At 31.8% G+C, this 17,500-nt stretch overlaps 1 protein-coding gene and 1 long non-coding RNA gene across 2 annotated transcripts in view; both read right to left on the bottom strand.

Annotated features, from left to right (window-relative positions):
• On the bottom strand, nucleotides 1-3,099 carry LOC139527200 (uncharacterized). Its single transcript, XR_011665295.1, has 3 exons — nucleotides 2,964-3,099; nucleotides 1,075-1,178; nucleotides 1-120 (listed from the first exon to the last, which is right to left on the bottom strand). It is a non-coding gene; the product is annotated as an uncharacterized lncRNA (long non-coding RNA).
• Nucleotides 3,100-3,191: 92 nt separating this feature from the next.
• Nucleotides 3,192-17,500, bottom strand: part of LOC139519778 (VWFA and cache domain-containing protein 1-like) — a 37,267-nt gene continuing 22,958 nt past the window's right edge. The window contains exons 9-19 of the mRNA XM_071312403.1: nucleotides 16,570-16,714; nucleotides 14,892-15,171; nucleotides 13,018-13,129; nucleotides 12,310-12,490; nucleotides 11,645-11,778; nucleotides 10,450-10,616; nucleotides 9,819-9,929; nucleotides 6,624-6,722; nucleotides 4,591-4,693; nucleotides 4,164-4,259; nucleotides 3,192-3,197 (exon numbers count right to left, since the gene is read on the bottom strand). Coding sequence (XP_071168504.1) covers nucleotides 3,192-3,197; nucleotides 4,164-4,259; nucleotides 4,591-4,693; nucleotides 6,624-6,722; nucleotides 9,819-9,929; nucleotides 10,450-10,616; nucleotides 11,645-11,778; nucleotides 12,310-12,490; nucleotides 13,018-13,129; nucleotides 14,892-15,171; nucleotides 16,570-16,714 — 1,434 coding nt within the window. The remainder of the gene's footprint in view (nucleotides 3,198-4,163; nucleotides 4,260-4,590; nucleotides 4,694-6,623; nucleotides 6,723-9,818; nucleotides 9,930-10,449; nucleotides 10,617-11,644; nucleotides 11,779-12,309; nucleotides 12,491-13,017; nucleotides 13,130-14,891; nucleotides 15,172-16,569; nucleotides 16,715-17,500) is intronic.

Below are 17,500 nucleotides of genomic sequence, written 5' to 3'. Positions count from 1 at the left end.
TGCTTGGTTGTCTTCTTATAACAAATTGGTGCATAGCATGCTTTTAGTCCATCGGTATCATCAGGCTCGTTTTTACCAGATGTATCTGGAATTCTAGCACTGCATGGTGAACTGGCTGATCTGAAACATAAATGTAGAAGTTTGTGGCCAAAATTAATGCAACTATCGAATACAAATCGTAGTCATATATGCTTCTTTCTTTTCTCTTTTATCTGGCTCTGTACTTACATATGCCGTCATGTTTCTATGATAATTTTTGTATTCTTATTTTTTACTTTTGTTAATTTGCTTTGAAAATGTCTGTACCAAGTCAGGAATATGACAGTTTTTTTGTCCATTTGTTTGATGTGTTTTATCATTTGATTTTGCTGTTGATTAGAGACTTTCTGTTTTGAATTTTCCTCGGAGTTCAGTATTTTTGTGATTTATTTTTTGTCTATATGCCTTTTTGTGTTTCTTTGTTTCATATAACGTGGCTCTATACTAATACATCCTGTCATTGTGTTATTGTGTAATGGTAAATGTTTGTTTGTATATCTGTTTATTTTTAAAGTTATAAAGATAATAACACAATGTTGACAGCTGTACCTCTATTTTTTATATTTATACCGATTATGTCTATTTGTTTTGTTCACACATCGTTTAATATATAAATGTACTTTATGCGGCTGTTATACAAGTGAGAAGTTTAGTTAGCTACAAAACCAGGTTTAATCAACCATTTTCTACATGAGAAATGTCTGTACTTTGTCATGAACATATCAATTATTATCCGTTTGTTTGATGTGTTTGAGTTTTTGATTTTTGCCATTTGATTAGGGACTTTCCTTTTTGTTTCTCGGAGTTTAAAAGAAAGGCTTAATATAAAATAAAAGTGCATGATTTATAACTAATATATTTCTTTAAAATGCTAAGGCACGCAGAGAGATCTCTTTATGTTTCATAGAATATATATGGTGAAAAGAAGGGTTGTAAAAGAACGATACTGTATGAAATACAATTTTGGGATTTTGAATTTGTTGTTTGAATCTCTACATCATAGTATATAACACAAACTATGAAGTTTAAACATACTCAGTGTTGTATCTGTTTGCGCAAACGTCATAGATAATTGGTATATGACACAAACATTGACAGGGTCCTTGGCATTTAACGACATCTGGTGACTTTGATCCATCCTAAATTCATAAAAGTAAAAACAAAGATGTAACAAATTGAAAATAAAAGTGTACATGTTCATCCGATTCTTATTATCAAACTTCGAATTATTAGAGCTGCTTCCTTTTTCAAGGTAATATAAGCATTTATCTTAAAGATAGTTTAAACCAGAAGCGGGTAAAAAGTTAAATAACAAAAATACCGAACTCTGAGAAAAATAAAAAATGGAAAGTCTGTAATCAAAAGCTAAAACACATCAAACTAATAGATAACAACTGTTCAAGTCCTGACCCACCACAGGCATTTTCTTATGTAGAAATTGTGGACTAAACCTGGTTTTATAGCTAGCTAAACCTCACACTTGTATAAGAGTCTCAAAAAATTCCATGTTCGGGAATTAAGCGATAATTCAAGGTGCTGTAATAAGTGGAAGCTTACTATTTACCACGTGTATATGCAGTTTCTTTAACAACATAGCTATTTGATTCCTATAAGTTATATGGTAATGAAAAAAAATAAATTTATTGTTAATTCTGTTTTCTCATTAGCTACAATATGTCACCGATTTCGATATTCAAATATTAGATGCAAGCATGGTTGCTTATGTGGCATGGTCAAACATGTAAATGTTAACTATCTTTTATATCGTTACTGATTCGGAACTAATGAATAATCTTTGTTATTCTGCAATCATCCAACTATCATTAACAACAGGTGTGCTAAATTTGTATGCTATATTTGAACTTTTATCAAATATCGCGTATTTGTATTCTGTTTTTATTTTGAGAAACATAAGTACCCCTAGTTTTTGGTGGGGTTCGTTTAGTTTATTCTTTAGTTTTCTATGTTGTGCCGTGTGTACTATTGTTTGTCCGTTTGTCCTTTTCATTTTTAGCCATGGCGTTGTCATTTTATTTTCGATATATGAGTTTGACTGTCCCTCTGGTATCTTTCGTTTCTCTTTTGAAGGAAAATTAATATCTAAACACAGACAATTTTTGGGGTATGTATGCGATTTCATTTCAAACAATGTGAAGTGTTTGAGATGTACATTAAAAAACCAAAGATACGATAGCAATTAAATTGGGAATGTTTTAAAGTCTTTATCGAAATGCATGATAAAAGTCCATAAACATTCCTAATATATACAATTTAAAATAGATATGCAACCACTGAAACTAGAGGCAGAAATTTTAAACAGTTTCGCTTTTATTTCTAAAAATAAATATCAAGTTTTACTTTTATGCATATCTAGAGTTTTCAACGACGTTTTTTTTGTATACTTTTGATATCAAGCATACTGGTCTTGCTCAGTGTGTCATCACGGAGGTTATTGGATACAATTGTTTACTAACAACGGAACGGTACTGATTGTACAATGTAATAAAATTGCATCGTTAAGCAAGTACAATTTTTTTTTTCATAATGAATTAATTAGTTCTTCTGAATAGTTATATTTTAAAATATAGATTAAACAATTTTCAATAACTTTACACAAATTAAATCGTAGCATTGCAACAAGTTTACGAACAATTTAAAGGTACAAATATTATGCAATATGCAGCCGTAACTTACACAAGAAATAAAGAATATATCTCCTTTTCGCATATATTTATTTCCTTGCCCGGATTTGGCTTTACCTTTTGTCCTAGTTTGTTTTACCTGCTCTTCAATTTTATCACAAGTTTTAAAATTTCACATAAATTTATTTTGTCCTCGATCATCACTGATGAGATATATATTTAATAATGCGCATCTGGAGCAGTAAAATTAATATCATCAAGTCTTTTTTTATCTGAACTTACACAAGAACATGTGCTTGATGGTTTCGCTTTGAATCTTATAATAAACAAGTTACTCTCAGCAATTGGTCTTATCTCAAATTTGTCATCCGTATCCTTAAAATCCAATCCATTTGAAAATCCTGATGGCAGGGTCACCTTTGAATGATCAAGTAAAGCGTTTTCAGAAGAAAACAGAAAAGAGAAACCTTTCTGTAAAATCTTCCGATTGTAAAAATTATGTTAAAATAATTATGACTGGAAATATATTAAACAACAGTGATATAAAAATTGATTAAAATGAATAAAACAATTAAAAATTGATTAATATGAATAAAACAATTAAAAATTGATTAATATGAATAAAACAATTCTAGTGTTATACGAATTGAACAATAAAGGGCATAATAATGGAAGGAAATCTTTTTTTATTTATTGTTAGCCCTTATTTGACACAGAATATTTGATGCATTTTTGTAGTTTATGCTAAGATTAATTTCTGCCATTATCCGATACATACATCCATACATCTTGAATGCTCATAAATGGTTTCTTTTTCACTCCTTTATTTGTTTCAAACTTTATTATTCATTTCAGCTGATACAACCAATGTTAATTTAGCTTGATTCGTGAGGATACTAATCATATCTACTTTTGATAAGCAATACTTAAAAGACGGAGTGTACATCTACTTATAAGACACACTTTTCTTAGGGAAACTCTCGGCTAGTTTTATTCTCAAAAAATCAAAACGCCTTTTTCAAGTTTTCCAATGATGCTTTCAGTGTTTTGCCTAGGGTAATATTCAAACAACATTTTTAACCTGTCAATGCATAACCAAATAACAAAAATGTATTTAATTATAAAAAAAAACCTGATGTTAATACTTCAAGAACCAAAAAAGGAAATTTTGTAATAGATAATGATTGACAAATAATTTTTTAATAATAATTTTTATAATTTGAGAAACACGTTAGCGTTACTCGAAACTAAAGATATGAAACAATAATTATTATCGATGTAAATCTACCAAATTTTGCATTTTCTACTTTTTAAAACGAGGTGCATGTATCTGTGTTTGTTACTCGTAATTTTCATTACAAAACTATAGACTAATACTGAAAAAAAATTGGCACATGTATATTTCGGTGTTGGTATTAGATAATGTGATGTTGTCGAAATGCTCATCTGGTGCATGCAAATTGGTACTGTTAATGTTATTACCCTAAATGACCGAAGATTTGTGTTCTCAGAGAAATCTTGGCATTCTTTGAAATTCAGCACTAATTTATTCTTCAATATTTCTGCGAAACCAGGCTCCTACAAAAGAATGCGTCCGTTTAGGGGTTTTGTTATACTAATGCTTCGATGAAGCCATTTTAGATGATTAGAAATTCAAGTAAAGAAGTAAAGGGAGCAAGAGATCTACATCATATTTTTATAACTAGAGATAAAATGATATTGAGATATCCGAAATGATGTTGAAATTGTAAAGTACGTTTTAGAAGATTGAAATATTTATGATTTCCTTATAGTTTCACAAATAAGAAAATATCAAAGTATTTATCTGGATAATTTACATACTAAATTTCCCTAAATAATAACATTAAGTTGCCTATGTACCTAACACATATGTTTATTTTAAAAATACCTCGACAGTAATATGTTTCGGTTCATGAAAGTCAGATTCATCTGTAGTGTCTTTAAGTCTAGGGTGCATCACAATAAACCCACTATTGTCCAAAATAATGCATCTGAAATGAAACATAGTATGAATCTTAAAATAAGAGTCAACAATCATTCGTGAAATCATCGATCGACAATACGACAAGGCTAAAATAAGATTTACTGATAATCCCGGCTTTCTTTCCAAATTGAATAGCCACACAAGCACTACAAATTTTGTGCTTTGCATCCCCTACATTTTACTCAAGATATCTGATTGATATATAAGAAAAGCGCTTTTACGTTACAGCTCATCAAACAGTTAAGGTGATAACCAAAAGTTAAGTCGTCCTGTTCTGTGTTTCGTAGAAAGTCAAAGGCTCTTACACAACACCATATCACTGGAACGCTACTCGCACAATATGAGAAATTCTGTTTTGGAGTACCTGTAAAAAGGGAATGCACATATTTTTTTAAACAACTGAACGGATGAAAATGAAATTAATCACATTAAAAATTCATCGACACATAGCTCTTATTCTGATTATGGGTGTACTAAAAGCTTACCATTAAGGAAGGCAAGATAGTATGTTTTATTATTGAAATGAAACCATACTTTCTGACTGTGTTAACATAATTTATCATTGATGTAGTCCCAATTATCATTATAAAAGAGGGACGAAAGATATCAAAGGGACAGTCAAACTCATAAATCTAAAACAAACTGACAACGCCATGGCTAAAAATGAAAAAGACAAACAGAAAAACAATAGTACACATGACACAACATAGAAAACTAAAGAATAAACAAAACGAACCACACCAAAAACTAGGGGTGATCTCAGGTGCTCCGGAAGGGTAAGCAGATCCTGCTCCACATGTGGCACCCGTTGTGTTGCTCATGTGATTACAAATCCGGTAAATAGTCTAATTCGGTAGGTCACATTCATGAAAGGAAAGGGGATTGTAGTTACGACGTAAGGAACATATCCGATATCATTTGTGAAACGGTTATTCCATAACGGTCAACCAACTCGTGATGGCGTCCGTAAAATTTACGAAGGGATGATTTCAACTTCACCATTTGGAACTCTTGGTTTAATAGCTTCCTTGTGAGCAATAACCCTCTATCAAGAAAATCATGATAGGAAATGCAAGCACGGGAATATCGTATCAATTGGGAGATATATACCCCGTATGCAGGTGCTGCTGGAATGTTGCTACTTAGAAATGGAAAGTTCATAATTGGAAAGCTGAAATCATCTCTTTTGTCGTAAAGTTTAGTTTTCAATCGACCCTCATTGTCAATTTATAGATGTAAGTCAAGATATGAAGCCGACTTAACTGTATCTGTAGTATCCTTTATCTCCAATTCGATGGGATAGATGCGTTCCACATAGTCACCAAATTTTGAATTGTTTAGTGAAAGAACGTCATCTATATAGCGGAAAGTAGAGTTAAAGGATATTGCTAACTTCTTATCTTTCTTCCTAAGAAGTTCCTGCATGAAGTCAGCCTCATAATAATAAAGAAACAAATCGGCAAGTGGGGGGGGGGGGGGGCACAGTTTGTTCCCATTGGGATGCCGACAGTCTGTTGAAAAACACGTCCTCCGAACGTTACAAATATGTTGTCAATCAAGAAATCAAGCATCTTGATAATATCGGTTTCAGAGAATTTTTTGTTTGAATCAGAGTGATTCTTTACAAAGTATGATTTATCCCTCCCTAAGACAAGATACTTGTATCTACGTTGGCCATTCTTTTTTATGAAGCAAAGTAATACCAACTCTTTCAATTTGTCTTTTAGTTTGGAATGTGGAATACTTGTATAAGGAGTAGAAAAGTCAAATGTTTTAATACTGTTACAAGATGAAAGAGAGTTAGATGAACTGCTATAAGTTATAAAAAAAATCCATATTGTTTATGTTGATAGCAAGACAATATTTCTTTCGGTACACAGAGATTAGTGTATATCAATGTTTTTCAAATTTCTTTCAAATGCATTATAATAGATTACCTGTTCCCGTCTTCGCACGAAGGATATATCTTACTAATGAACCAATTGAAATACTGTAATGGAAAATCCGCAGCGACAGTTGCAGTTACTGCACTGGAACTGAAATATGTCAATGCAATAAGAGTTAGCAAATGTAATTTACAGAATATTTACTTTTAAAAAGTAAAATCACAAAAAATACTGAACTGAGAGGAAAATCAATTCGGAAAGTCCATAAACACATGGCAAAATCAAATAACAAAACGTATCAAAAACGAATGGACAAGAACTGTCATATTCCTGACTTCGTACAGGCATTTTCAAATGTAGAAAATGGTGAATTAAACCTGGTTCTATAGCGCTAACCCTCTCACTTTAATGACAGTCTCATCAAATTCCGTTATATTTACATTGATGCGTTAAATAAACAGACACAATAAATAAAATAGTCAAAATATGGGTACATCAGTCATCATCGTTTAACAATTTTAAAAGGAACATTTAACAGAACACAAAAACATCTACTATCTACGAACACATTCATTGATAATGAATTGGGAAAATATATTTTCACGAGCACCGAATTAAAATTATCAGTCCAACAATTTAAAGTTTAAAACTTTTCAAGATCACAATAAAAAACTGAAAATGTTGCAGATTATTGAAATTCACTACTTTGACTGATTTGTCGGCTAAACTTTATAGTTGTTTTGTCAAACTTAATTCCATTGGCTACAAACATGGACCACCTATATACATGTAAAGTGATGATCTCACGTTATGCTTATATATTGTTGCGATAAATTAACAGAACTTCCCATTTTTCGTTTCGAAACTATGCGTTAACGCCGTTTTCTGGTGTTTTAGCCTAATACATCTACTAAACTGATGGTCTTTTCTGACTACACATATGTAAACCTTAAAAGACTTTCAAAGATGGAAGAATGTACAGTAATACTCCAATTGACATATCTGTAGGTTGAAAAATGACCTTTCATGGGTTATTATTTAATGCCATGACAACACTTCATTGAAATTTGGTACCGTTCGGGTTCTTTCCTCAAAAGGTATATTGTTCAAGATGTTTCAAATCTGCATCATATGCGAAAAAGTAACAGCCTGGTTTCAATTTCAATGCAATGCTTTGAGAAACATCATTAAAAATCCGATTCGCATTTCGGCATCAGTTTATCTCATGTCTCTGTTAACTTTGTTTTAAGAAAACTATTTGTCGACATGAACTATCATTCGCAAGACCGTTGCCTTTTTATCTTTCTCATGAAATAACGGTTATAAAAGACTAATGTTTCTACTCAAGGCGTAAGTGGCTCAAGCCATATTTGACACAATTAAGAGGATTGTTTTGCTTTCAATACTATACAACTTCGCCTTGATGTTTTTAACGGCTGTTTGAGACTATTGTTATTATTTAATTTTGTTCATACCTATTTCTTTTTCTGTTCCGGACCATATGAGTATTTGGACCATACGCGTATGGTCATGACCATATGGGTATATACTCATATGGTCTGACCATACGCGTATGGTCCGACCGTATGCGTATGGTCGGGGTAATTAACACTCTGTTACAGTTTACTTGTAATACTACTAAACTCTTCATATGGTATGACCAATCATTAAAAAGACGCTATCATATAGGTTATTTTATTATTATATAATAATAAAACGATTAGCTAAATAAAAATAAGAAGTTTCACAAAGTTAATTTTACTTACTTGTCAAAACTATAATAAACACATTTTATACCAATGGTCATTACCGATTTGTTATTACGAGTGAATGGCAATATGTCGACTTATAAAAATAAATTCCAAAAATTTCGTAATGAACTGTTACACAAAAAGTCACTGGAAAGTAACATAGTTTATTAAAGTTATCTTGTGAGTATGGTGTATTGCAGTCATGCTACGATTTTTGAGATCTAGAGCTTCTTAAAAACACCGTCGACATATCGGATTGGCCCAAGACCTCGGCATCACTGTACGTAGCTACAAAAAGGCTAACGTTTCACTCGCAAACACAAGGTGTAAATGAAAAGGATCGAGCACAACCAAGACTTGCAAATGCAAAACATCTTTGATACCGGTTGGAAGTAAATATCACCCCAAGTCTACATGCAAGAATGTAATTAGCGATGTAAACTAACTAATTTTTACGTAGTATTTGAATTATAAAAATAATACATTGTCATGTAACCATCATTGTTTTTTTAGATTAAGTTTTTGTATTATTGAAACTTTTATAATGTAATTAAAAAAAAACCCATACCTATATGGTCCAAATACTCATATGGTCCTGCCCGTTAATAACCAAACGAGTATTATACTCATATGGTCCGACCATACGCGAACGGTCGGACCATACGCGTATGGTCCACCATATGAGTATACGCATATGGTCATGACCATACGCGTATGGTCCAAATACTCATATGGTCCGGAACATACACACATTGTTTAAAAATAACATTTAAAAGGCTAATAATAAACACTTCAAAGAAGATAATATAAGCCTCCAAATTGTGAACCTTTCATGTCTTTGTAGCATAATTCCAGCAGCGCCCGCAAATTGATAATGTATCTCCAAGTTGATACGATATTCCTAGGCTTCGTTTCTTATCACGATTTCCTTAATAGAAGTTTTCTGTTCACATGAAAGCTCTAAAACCAAAATCATCACTTCGAAAAAAGTACGTCACCACGAGTCAGACGACGGTTTCGGATTTCTGTTGCACGACTAATATGTCCTATCGTCAACACCACAATCCTGCCCTGTTTCCTCGAATGTTACCTAACTGATTAGACCTATCATCGGTTTTTTATGTACATGAGCAGCAAGACGGCTATCACTTATGTGCAGAATGAACTTACTCTTCATGAACATCTGAGATCAACCCTGGTTTTCGTTTGAGTCCGCGTCGCTCTGTCTTTAGTTTTCTTTATTGTGTTTTGTAAACTGTTATTTGTCTGTTGGTCTTTCTCGTTTTTTGCCATGGCGTTGTCAGTTTATTTTCGACTTATTAGTTCGAATAATTTTGTGAAATCTTTTGACTCCCTTTTATAGATAGAAAAATTATCAAATGATGAATTCATATTGCAATGTTCAGTTTCTATTCTTGCGAATGAGTTGTTTCCTTCTTTTATATAATTGTTTTGTTATAATACTTTAACCAAAAATCTAAATAAAACTATTTACTTGGCTTTCTGAAGGGTATGTATAAATGTCAGAACTATTCCGGATCCCCAGCCATCAACATATGGTGTTGTGACATACATAACGTTCGGATGACCTAAAGCCTGGCGCCACCTAAAATTAAAATTTCTTTTATATCCATGGGTAAATATACTGAAAAACAATGTATTTTACGCAACAGAAATATAAAATGAAATGAATTATATTCCCAATGAAAACAAAAATAAACTACACTTTTAATGCTTGAATGTCCGATTAAACAAACCAATATCTGTGCTTGTAAATGGTTTCAGTGTATTTGATGTTCTGTTGTTTTTCCTCTTAAGTTGATGTGTTATCTTCGGTTTTAGATTCTAACTCGGATTTGTTTTTTCTCATTCACGTTATGACTTTTAAACAGCAACATAATACTGTTTCTTTTGTTTATTTGGTATATGTGCGTTGTTTTTTTTTTCAATTTTAAGGTTTGTAAGGATACTATAGAAACTTACTGATGAATCAAATAGTTGATAGGTTTTCCGTTGAATAACTGTTTTTTTCTTTTTATTCGTGACCTTAGATTAAAGCGTAATCCGATTATTTTCGAATTTCCGTTTTACAAACAAAGGATAGGTAATTCATAGATATTTCTTACCAAGGTCTCTTTTCATGGTCAAAGTTCTTATGCATCAGAATTCCCGGATATGTCCTCATGATTCCTGATTTTGTACCAATGTACCGCCATGACACATAACTGACTGGGTTTTGCTTCCAAAACTGCTCAGCTTTATAAGTAGCCCAGACAGATGAACGCACAGTTGACTATGTAAATGTTTTTAGAAAAGTACAATTAATTCATTTTTTATATAAAGTATAAAAAAGTAATCGTATAGTATTATTGTTGAAATGAACTTTTTAAACAGAGTGCTTTCCTCAAACGCAAAATATAATACGAGACTTAGATAAAAAGACGGTTGCAACCCTAAAATGCATTATTTTTATACATTATGAATTCAAAGTGTCGGTTATTTTCAGATGCTTCCCATTTTAAAGTAGTACTATATTGTGAGCTGTAGGAAATAACTATAAACTGTTAACCATACGAGCATTGTTCGTAGTTTTATTCTAATATTAATCATTTTGAAAAAAGTCTGACAATTCTCAGTATATCTGTTATTTTGCTATTTAGAGTTTATAAAGTTTGTTTTGATGTAGTAACAAAAATTAAATCTGATACTGATTTGTGTCATAAATCGATATGCAAGTTCAAAATATGTGTTGATGCTTGATATGCCAATGTTCAGATATTTTTATATTTGTGACGTATGATGTTTTGAGATAACGTTCTAATATGTGCTACTTTTCTCTCTGTTTTCCAGTTTGTTTATTCAAAATCAAACTCATCTCTGATTACTTTCAAACGTCAAAAGAGGGACGAAAGATATTAGAGGGACATTCAAATTCACAGATCGAAAATAAACTGAAAACGTGATGGCTAAAAAAGAAAAAGATAAACAGACAAATAATATTACACACTACACAACATAAAAAAAAACCCTAAGAATTAAGCAACACGGCCCCGCCAAAAACTTGGGGGGATCAATTCACGATATATTACCTGCTATAACATATATTTATGAATACATTGATGTGCCTCGTAGTTGTCTAAATGTCTGTTCTGTTTTATAATTTATTTGAGATTATCGGACTATTTGTTACAATTTTTGGTTTTTTTGTCTGACATTATGTATATTTATTTAAAGAAAAATGACCAATACCATTGTAATATATGATATAGTGTTTTCTTACTGTAAAAATTATCAATCACATTTTTTCTGTATATATCTGACCTTAAAACCTGGATTACTTCCCGTTGACGTGATATAGTTTGTATATTTGGTGACATCCTCGGCTGTTTCGTCGCTGTCTATGAATTGAAATGGATTCTGGAATGCAGACTGAGTGAACTTGACAGAACTGTGATCTGAAAGGTAAAATTGAGAGATAATCGAAGCATTCTATTGAATAATTGAAACTCTAAATAACTTAATGATATTTTGCAGGAACGTACAAAAACTGTAACATTGTTATATAAAGCTTACAGAAGATGAGAAAAGCGCTGCGAATTTGCGAGATTTATAGTCTTACATACATCCAATAACACCAGGTCGATATCACTGATGGTGGACTGTTAGTCCCTAGGGTTTCATCAGCCAGTAATCGATACTTTATAATTTATAACATACTTTCCAAACATCCGTGTCAAATAAATAATATAAAAAGTAACTAAGGTCCAACTCATATTTATTTTACCAAAGATGCCCCCTCTATTAACCAACGGGAGAATACTGTAAAATTAGTTTTCCATCGCTTGACAGATTTTACTTGTCTGAGAATGTAATTTGCTACACCCATCACTACATATATATTAAATGACACAATGACTTCATTAATATCGACTATCCTTTTAAGGTTAGAATGAAGCTTTGACGTTTTGACGTACTATGTTACCTACCTAATGTAGCACGTCTTCTGTAGAATTTACAATTTTTAAAGTCATCCCTCAAAAGACTCCGATCATGAAACATGAACAGATGATTTAAATCTGTGCCGCTGGGCTGAAACTGTGATTCGTCGATTTCGGAGTACGATTCGTCCACAAGAACAATACACAAAGAAAAGTTACTCCGAGGTACCTGTAAAACATTACTTCAACTTTCTCACCTCTTTTCTATGATAATTTATATATGCCAAGCTAACATATGATATGATGTTTATTTTCACGACAAGATTTTCTAAAACATTTTTCTTCAAATTTCTCGAAAAAAAATGTGGCGAGAAGAAAGAACAGAAAATGAGGAATCTATGACTTCAATCTTATTTCGATTTCAACGAGAAGTTTGTCTAAGTACACTCAATTTGCGACAGAAAAAACATAAGATTTGAATAAACCAAGCTTCGTATACAATAAAGTTATATTTTCATTGTTTATTAAGGACGGTTGAACAATGTATACAGAATGAGTCATACTTATTTAAATTTACTATCTTTAAATGAAAGTAAAGCAGTTGGTTACACGTGTTATTTATTATTACACGTGTCATGATGTTGCATGAATGTCTACACCAATACCAATTATTTATTAAATTCAAATAATTTAGCGTTCTTTTTCGGATTTTTACAGTATCTTACATTTTGATATAGAAAATATATCTTTACTTACTGGACCCCAGAAAAAATTGGCATTTAGAATAACATCCTTGCTGCCGTCATTAATAAGCTTTCCACGCGGCTTTGTGAACACCTTGGTAAAGTTTTTAAATCCAGAACCACCACTGAAATGATAGAACTATTCCATGATTATATACTAAATAATTAAAGGTTATCCGTTCAACAGTTTGATAGAATAAAACAAAACAGTATACATATTCAAAGTTACCCATTGCAATTCTCTTACTTTTTCTAGTGGATTGATAGTTTTACCTGGTCCTTTCTTTGGTAAGAATTCAAAAACATAGATTTGTAAACGACAAAACCTGTAAAATTTTTGATCTTTATTCGCCAGTAAACTATTTTAATTCTTAAATGTGTATTATCTATCCAAGTTGCCTTTGTCTTGCAATCATGTTCTGCATTGTATCAAACTATTTTAGCTGTTTATTTGATTTGTTGTTTTTGGACCGTACACGTATACTCGTACAGTCGGACCGTATCAGTACGCTCATACGGTCTAGTACGGGTTAGACCATATAAATATTTGGATCATATGGATTAATTCGGAAAAAAACCACATGAAAATCTTTCATTCAGTTGCACATATTAATAATATTAATAAACATTCAATAAATTGTAATTTAATATTTATGTTATTATTAATCTGAGTCCTATTTTAGCACTCTTGCCCATGTTGAAACTTGCTGTCATAAGGAACGTCAGATTTTTTACATTTATATGTTTAGTTCATGCATTTTTTGTTATACTATTGTTTTAGAAAAAGGGAGAAGGTTTGATACTATTAAAACGTTAAATTCCGCAGCAAATGTTTGCACCTGTCCTAAGTCAGGAATCTCATGTACAGTAGTTGTCGTTTGTTTATACAGTTTATGCGTGTTTCTCGTTTTTCGCTTTTTTTTTTAATATATATATATAAGACCGTTGGTTATCCCGTTTGAAGGGTTTTACACTAGTAATTTTGGGGCTCTTTATAGCTTGTTGTTCGGCGAAGGCCGTACCTTGACCTATAATGGTTAAATTTTATAAATTGTTATTTGGATGGAAAGTTATCTCATTAGCACTCATACCACACTTTCCTTTATCTATGTTCCTTTGTATTTGAATTTCTTGTCAGTAAGGAAAAACCTTGCAGCAGTCGATGCAATGAACACCCTTCTGTTTTCCAATGTGCAGTTTCAATTTTGCGCGTTAAAAGTTCTATATCATCCATATCATATCAAGAATTTAATATGCTAAGTTCACATGTCAGTTTGTACACATTTTCATCTTACCTAATTGTATCATTAACCCTACATACTAATCGGGGAAGATCATATCAAGCCTACCTTTTTAATCTTTGCATTTGTTTTCGACACATTTGTATTATATTTTCTCATTGTGATTTCAGCAGATTATTTTTTCAATTTCTGTCCAGCATCTTTGACAGTTTTTGTAATAAAGTTCATTGTTATTCTAAAACATGTTCATCCTTAATTATGAATACATTTTCCAAAAATTCAATTTCAGTAAGTACAATTATATTTCATGTATGAGTGATATGCCATATACAGGAGATCAACATATTAAATTACCGTGATATTTTTTAGAATAGTTAAAACATTAAGTTTTCATTTTATTTACGTCGGAACTCCTTACATTAATTCGAGATGTTAAATATATCGATCTGTATTCAACTATATAACCAGGTTTAATCCACCGTTGCATTTGTCTACATAAGAAAATGCCTGTACCAAGTCAGGAATATGACAGTTGTTATCCATTTGTTTGGTGTGTTTGAGCTTTTGATTTTGTCGTTTGATTACGGAATTTCCGTTTTAAAGTTCTCCTCGGAGTTCGTTATTTTTGTTATTTCACTTTTCATACCTCTTCATTGATTCAATAACGTTATGCGCTGCCGGTGCACGTTCAAGAACTTTTATATCAACTAATACAGGATCTTCGTTATAATTGACAAACGCGGCATTTGGCAACAGTGGATGCATTACGACTCTCCCAGTTCCATCTATCATAAATCCGTAGGAATATTCTTCTTCAGAGAAGTACTCTATTTCAGACAGAAGTTCACTAATTTTCACATCAGTACACATAACTCCGTGAAACCCTGCGGCAACTTTAACTGTGCGACAGAGAGATGTAATCAATCCTGTAATTATTATAAAATAGAATAACGATTATATTAGCATGTTCTTTTAACATGTTTTCATTATATAAAATTTAACCTATTTGGGAACAACATGTTGTCATTTTAATGCTATATTTAACATTGCAACTAAAGCAAAAGGTTTGACATGCCACAAAATCATTTTAAACCAACCATTTTTTCTTAAAATGTCCTGTACTGTTGCCTTTATTTCGTATAGTTTAAAACTCTACGAATGTATTCCTTTTCGTGATTCTATAAGAGCTTATACTTAAGAGAAGTAGGTATGCTTGACCAAGTTTTACCAATATCGATACCATAGTAAGATATAAATAAATCTATTACATTACACAATTCAGATGTCTTCTAGTTATTATTTATTAGTGTATGAGTAATGAGATTTTGGTTTCCTTATTTGACTATGTCTGCAATCTTTTCGTGATGTCCAATGGTGTCTGTGGAAGATGTTCGTTGTTGTTCTGCAGTTTGCATGTTGTGTCGACTTCATTATTCTTTGTTTTTTTTTGTAGTTTACGTCATTTAAGCGATATTTAAAAACTTGTCATATAAGCAAAGGTTTTTGATAGCCACAAAACCATGGCATGATAATAACATGTCCTGTTCCAATTCAGGAATATAAAATAGTTCGTTTCTATGTAAATTGGCGTTTGTTTTTGTTGTAATTAAGTGTTACTATTGTTCCTTTCTTTTCCTATTATAAATGATGTGTTTCCAGCGGTTTTAGTTTGTAACCCGGATATTTGTTTTTCTATCAGTCGATGTATGACTATTGAGCACCGGTATACTACTGTTGCCTTCATTTACATTGAATTCTAAAAAGGCATTTTTTTCAACTTTAGTTATCATTGTTATTGCTATAAAAATAAAGGCCACAGTCTTACCAAAAAATGATTGTGCTACCAGATGTCTTATAAGAATATGAATGGGAGTACTAGCATTAGCGATAACAATTTAATTACACCAGATGATGTGCGTTCAAACCATACATGTCGCTTCCGTGATTCTCTAGTATACTATATTTGTGAGAAAGATTTTGGCTCTTTACATCGTTGTCAAAACTATATGAAGGTGTCCGTTTAATGTCCTTTAAGACATCTAACGTATATCACACTTGACATTTCTTTACAAATTTGAAAGGATGGCGGAATTTTACTACTTTTTGCAATATTTCGGGGTAAAAGAGACTTTCATTGCCGTTTCTTTTATACCAAAGTTATCTACTAAATCATTATTTTGAAGCAATAAAGCCTTGACTTATAAACTTGATTCAGCTGTCATAGAAAAGTTGTTCTTTCTGTCTTCTTTCCATTAGTCACTTATAAAAGAGCATGTTAAAATTCAAAAAGAATATAATGTTAGTAACTTTATACTCTTCCGTACCTATTCCAGAATATGGATCAACGTATGATGATGTAAAGGTTGACTGGTCGGATTGACTATCGGCAGACAGATGTTCATAAAATGTGGCTAACTTGACAGAGAGTAACTTCTGTGTGGATAGAGAAAAGTGCTCGAAATGTCCTATCTGAAAATAAATGTTTGATTGAATGTGCACGAAATATAAATTTTATTTGTGTAATAGTTCATACAACATACGTTTGCTATCAACTTACATTTAGCAGTTCCTAGACTGAAGGTTTCAGAAAACGGATACAGGATGCAAAAACTACAAAAATGTTTAAAAAAAGAATCTGCAACCAACATACATGTATGTACAAAATTAAGGGATGTGGTATTCTTGCCACTCTTCTCGTACCATCTCCGAGGGTCCAAAAAGTAAAATCACAAAAATACTGAACTCAGAGCAAAATCAAATCGGAAAGTCCATAATCACATGGCAAAATCAAATGACAAAATACATCAAAAACGAATGGACAAGAACTGTCATATTCCTGACTTGGTACAGGCATTTTCAAGTGTAGAAAATGGTGGATTAAACCTGGTTTTATAGCGCTTAACATCTCACTTTTTTGACAGTCTAATCAAATTTCGTTATATTTACAATGATGCGTGAACTAAACAGACATAATAAATAAAATAGTCAAAATATTGGTACAGCAGTCATCGTTTAACAATTTTAAAAGTAACAACTTAACAGAACACAAAAACATCTATCTACAAACACATTCATTGAGTCGCGTGTCTGATGTCAGAATTGTATATGTCACATATTTTTATTGTTCAATAATTATACAAACAATTTCAAATTTTCACATGGACAATGTTAGCATACAGGGTTAAAAAATCAAAAGGATGTAAGAATTAATGTCAGAAATAGACCGAGATTCAAAATAGTCCAAAAGTTCTATAG

The sequence above is a fragment of the Mytilus edulis genome, chromosome 1 (genome assembly GCF_963676685.1).
Source record: "Mytilus edulis chromosome 1, xbMytEdul2.2, whole genome shotgun sequence".
NCBI lineage: Eukaryota > Metazoa > Mollusca > Bivalvia > Mytilida > Mytilidae > Mytilus > Mytilus edulis.
This window is presented reverse-complemented; position numbering and strand designations above follow the sequence as displayed.